Here is a 5,015-nt window from a genome sequence, read left to right on the forward strand (position 1 = left end):
CTTATTCTTGTTAGTTTTGGTTTTGGTTTTCTTTTTTTTCTTTTCTTTTCTTCTTTTTTGTGGCAAAGTCTACAATAACTTATAGAACAAGGGCTGTGGGCATAATTTGGTTGCGCTGGAAATCACGAGGTCAAAAAAAAAGATGAGTCATATATCCTCAGATGCTCTTAAAAAATGCAGGCTGCTCTGCGAGCCTGGGCCAGTAGCTCCCACATGCATATTTGGGTGTTCGGGTTTTTTTGCCTCCAGCAAAAAGGCAAATGCGGGTTGTGAAGCAGCAGGAGAGACGGGTGGTGCATCCTTGTCTGGGGTGGGGGCCTGGCTGCTGCCCAGACTCACAACACTCGCAGCAGCCAAAGCCCTACAGTCAAGGCCATACCCGTACAGTGTTGGCAGCCGATGTCCCAATGGCAAGGGTCATGCCAAGTATCCCCATCACCTTCCCACATCATCCCCCACAGCCACTGCCACAAGCCTTCCTGGGGAAGTTGAGAGGAGTGGTGGTGAGAATAGAAAGGGAAAGAAACAGTGGTTGAGTATTTGTCCACAAAAACCAAGACGTTCATTCACCAGCTCTTGTTCTTAGTATTAAAAAATAATTCACAAAAGGTATTAGATATGCAAGTTTTTGTTATGCAAAAGCATGGCTATGCAGGAAACTAAACTGCTCATCTAAGACACACGTTTTAGACACAAGTAAATATTCCTTCCCTCTGTATTACATACAGCATTCCCATCAGAAAACAAGTAAAACCCTGCACTGCTGCCACATCATGCTGGTTCACAGGAGTAAGAAAATAAACAAAGGAAAATTCAAAACAAACAAAAAAGCACTCCAAACCACACCCGCACCTTCTTACTTTTCCACTTGACAGCCAACAGAAGTCCACACCTGGCACAGGGAGGAGCTGAAACCAACCTCCATGCCCACCACCTCCTGGGTGGGAAAAATAAAGAAATAATAATAAAAATACTTAAAAAAAAAGAAATGTTTATGCAAAAAAGAGCAGGCAGCTCTGGCCTGTCACTGCATGTGCTTCTATGGAGCTGTAGGGTGTGTGGTTTTGTTAATGTTTGTTTCTTTACATGCCAGATTGAAGCAGTCTCACCATGGCTTTAAAACATTTCTTAAGAAGTGACTGCAACATATTTTTGCTATGTTGTTTGTTAGGCTGGTTGAGTGCATCTCAATGTGTGTGTTGTGTGCCAATGAATGTTGCTCTGTGGCAGTGCTGGCAGCCTGGGGTGCTGGGGTGCATGCCCCACAGTCCTGGGGCACCGAGCCAACTGGAGATCTTGGCCATACACCCCACCATGCCCCACATCTGTGCCACATGGGGGAAGCCAGCAAGATGGAGACCATTCACCAGGCCGAGCAGCCACAGATACGTTTGGGGCGGGGGCTGTGCTAATAGAGGTCAGCGCTGTTCCTGTGGGGCAGCCGGGCCTTGCCGGGGCGCTCGGGCTCCTCATGTGCTGGGGGCCGCCGGGCACCACGGCCACCGTCAGGACGGCAGAGTCCATCCTGACTGCCACCGGGCAGGCTGTCCAGTGTGCTCTCCTTGCTCCCAGCACCCGGCTGCTTGTCCCCACGGCGGCGGCGGGGCCAGGCAGGGGGGCAGCGGGCCAGGCAGCCGGGACGGGCCTCAGCAGTGCAGGCGTACATGCCGGCGGGCACAGCCAACACCATGGCGCAGACGATGACAACAATGTGGATGAGCTTTTCACGCTGCTCCAGCTGGCTGACGTCGCTGCCTGTTACAAAGACAACACACTGGCCCTTACGGGGCGCTTGGTTGCGGACGGCCACGCAGACTTCATACTTGGTGGCAGGCAGCAGGTCGGTCACCGAATAGGTGTTGACACCGGGGCCAATATAGATGGCGTCCTTCTGCGCAGTGTCGTAGCGGCCCACCAACAGCGTGTACCAGATCTCCCCCGGCTCTGCCACTGCCGCCGCTGCAAACCATTCCAGGGTGATGCCGTAGACCGTCTGCTTGGCAATACGCACCTCTACATGGGCGCCTGGCTCAACTGGGGCGGCAGCGGCCCAGCCCGGCTGCGTGGCAAAGGCTGGTGAGGTACCCACATGGAGCACAATGGCCACTGAGGCGTTGCCCAGGAAGTTGGTGGCTGTGCAGGTGTAGTTGCCTGCATCTGCAGGCCGTACAGCTGGGATCAGCAGGTCAGAACGGACAGTCTCCTCGCTGATGGGCTGAGTGGAAACTGCAGGGCAGAAAGAAGCCAAGTCATTGTCTTGAATAGTGATACTGTAGCCCTGAGACCACCTCAGTGGGGGTTAGGGGGCCAAGCAGCTCCAGTCTATCCTGGGGAAAAGGGAACAGGAGTGTGGCCCTGATGGGCAAAAGAGCCAACCAACCCAGTCCTGGGGCCATCGGTCAAAGCACAGCTAGCTGGCTGAAAGAAGTGACTGGCCTGCTGCACTCAGCATTGGTGCAGCCTCACCTCCAAGTACTACCTGCAGCTTAGGGCACTCCAGTACAAGAAAGATATAATAGCATTATGTTGTGTCCAAAGTAAGGCAATGGATACTGGAAGGACTGAAATGCATGACTTCTGTGGAGCAGCTGAGGTCCCTTAGCTGGCTCAGTGTAAAGAAGAGTGTAAGGACCCTCACTAGCCTCACAAGGGGAGCAGAGAGGCACGTACTGCCCTCAGCTCTTTGGTAACAACAGGATGTGAAGTAAGGGCTTACAGCTGCGTCAGGGGAGGGTCAGATGTTAGGAAAAGGCTCTGCACTGAGTGGCTGGTCAAGCACTTGGAACACTCTTGAGGCAGTGGTCTCGGCATCAAGCATTCTGGAGCTCAACAACTGTTGGGACAACACTCTAAGTTGCGTGGTTTAACTCTTAGCTGGCCCTGTGTGGAGTGACAAGATGGACTCAGTGATCTTTGTGGGTGCTTTCCAGCTCAGGATATTCAGTGAACCTACCCTGAGAGGGACATTTCACAGAGCAGACCCTAAATGTCTCAGGGCGCTCCAGCACCGGAGGCAGGGCACTGGAGGTGGCCAAGCCCAGCAATGCGCCGTCTGCCCTTCACGTGTCCGGGCTGCAAGAAGGCAGGGAGGGCTCTCTAGTTCAAACATGTGCTGCATTCCACTAGACTGGAAATTGAAAAATTCCATTCCCAAGAGGCTCTGGACCAAAAAAGAGGCACATGAGGCCAAGGAAGGGCTGAGCTGGACACAAAATGCAATTTGAATAACTCTATGAACTAACCCATCATCTACACAAACATGGGCACATTGGTAAGAAAAACCTGTGTGTAATTAATTCAGCATGTGCTCACAGAAAGATGCACAAGTGCTGTTAAAATGCTGAAATACATCAAACATCAGACCAAGATAAAGGGCAAATGCTGCCTTACTTAGATAGCAGGATCGTTTGGGCTACACACAACCTGCACAGTGGCTGTGTGTCTTTTTAGCTTTGAACGTATGAAAATAGCAACTTGCCCTGTTGAAGACTGGTGCCAAAAATAGCTGTGAGGGAGGGCTTGTATGAGGCCAGCCGGACAGAGAGGAAGGGAAAAGGTCTCCTAGTATGAAGTCCTCAGCAAAGCAGATAAATTAGTGGGGTTTATGCAGAACAACAGCATTCATTTTGGTTATAGAGTGCAAGTAGACAGTATCTAGTGATGTGGCTTCAAGGGTTTGTGGATTGCATGGATATTTCCTGAGAAAATATATGGGAATAGTCTACAAGTGTGTACATGTTCACACATGTAAACACACATATAAATATATAATTATATACAGAGAGATATATGTATAGAGAATGTGTATATGGAGGCTATAGAGAGAGAGAGAGAGAGAGAGACATATCTAGTCACACACACTTATGTACTTATATAATTGTATATTATGCAGTATATATTATATATTTATATGCATGTCTAGATAAGTGCATATTTTATATATATGCATGGCTGAGGTATTATTTATAGTTCTTACATCATTTGCCATGATGGAAAGGCTGCTAATAAAAATCCACATGTCATAAAATAATTGTGGAACTTGTTCCTTTCATCTTTCACCAATTTTTTACATAAAGTGTGATAATTAAGATTGTGTGGATTCTTTTGCAACCACAATGACAGTGATGCACCAAAGAGGCGGAGAACTGGTGTGGTGACTAGATGGCCTGAAGAACTATGTCAGCAGAGTAGCGAAACATAAATAAATACAAAAAAAAGCTTTGCTTTGCTTACCATTAAACGCCCGTAGAAGTTTGAGTGCATAGGTCCACCAGACGGCCGGGGCAGGGCTGGCTTGCACAAAGCAGGTCAGGGTGATGTTCAGCCCCACTGGGACTGTCAGATTGGTGTCAAGAGCTGAAGTTTGTGGCTTCATGCAGCTGTTGAGCTCCACTTCATGAAAAAACTTCCCTGCCCTGAATTTTGGGCTTGAGCAAGTTAAATAGGAATTCATCAGAATAATAGGAGGACCAACTGACTTGATAAACTGGACAAATCCCCTCAGGCGGCAGTCACAAATCCACGGGTTGTCATGGAGGGCCAGTACAACGTTGGAAATAGCTTCTCCCTGCCCTCCCACCATCTGGCTTCTCTGGTAGATAGGCCAGCTGTAGAAGACATCCCTGGATATGACAGTAAGCTGATTTGAGGATAGATCTAAATAGGTCAGGTTGGGCAGATAGCGGAGCGCATGTTCTGGAAGGACATCCAGCCGGTTGTGCTTCAGGTCCAGAATTTTCAGAGCTGGGGTGTCTTGAAATGCTGTCCATGGCACTGAACTTAATTTGTTCCCTTGCAAGCGCAGCTCCTTCAGAGCCAGAAGGTACTCCAGGCTCTTCATGTGCATCACCGTGATGTTGTTGAAATTGAGCCAGAGATACTCCAAGGCACTAATGTTCGCAAATGACCCGCGAGGCAATTCTGTTAGGTGAGAGTTTTCTATTCTAATTTTTCTAATGTCTTGAGGGATGCTTTCAGGAATCTTCCTCAGCAGTGCAGACATGCAGAGTAAACTC

General features: G+C 49.0%; 1 protein-coding gene across 1 annotated transcript; it reads right to left on the reverse strand.

Annotated features, from left to right (window-relative positions):
* Positions 1-1,026: 1,026 nt before the first annotated feature.
* On the reverse strand, positions 1,027-5,015 carry LRIT2 (leucine rich repeat, Ig-like and transmembrane domains 2). The gene is made up of 2 exons (XM_019617996.1): positions 4,234-5,015; positions 1,027-2,226 (listed from the first exon to the last, which is right to left on the reverse strand). The coding sequence occupies exons 1-2, from the start codon at positions 5,000-5,002 to the stop codon at positions 1,409-1,411; spliced, it is 1,587 nt and encodes a 528-aa protein (XP_019473541.1). The 5' UTR covers positions 5,003-5,015; the 3' UTR covers positions 1,027-1,408.

This window comes from Meleagris gallopavo, chromosome 8 (genome assembly GCF_000146605.3).
Source record: "Meleagris gallopavo isolate NT-WF06-2002-E0010 breed Aviagen turkey brand Nicholas breeding stock chromosome 8, Turkey_5.1, whole genome shotgun sequence".
In the NCBI taxonomy this organism is placed as follows: Eukaryota; Metazoa; Chordata; class Aves; order Galliformes; family Phasianidae; genus Meleagris; species Meleagris gallopavo.

Bases quoted from the DNA above. Each gene is read 5' to 3' on its own strand.
- LRIT2 (XM_019617996.1), bottom strand. From the start codon at position 5,002: ATGTCTGCACTGCTGAGGAAGATTCCTGAAAGCATCCCTCAAGACATT. The intron at 2,227-4,233 runs GTAAGCAAAGCA...TCTGCCCTGCAG, and splicing joins ACTTCTACGGGCGTTTAATG to TTTCCACTCAGCCCATCAGC.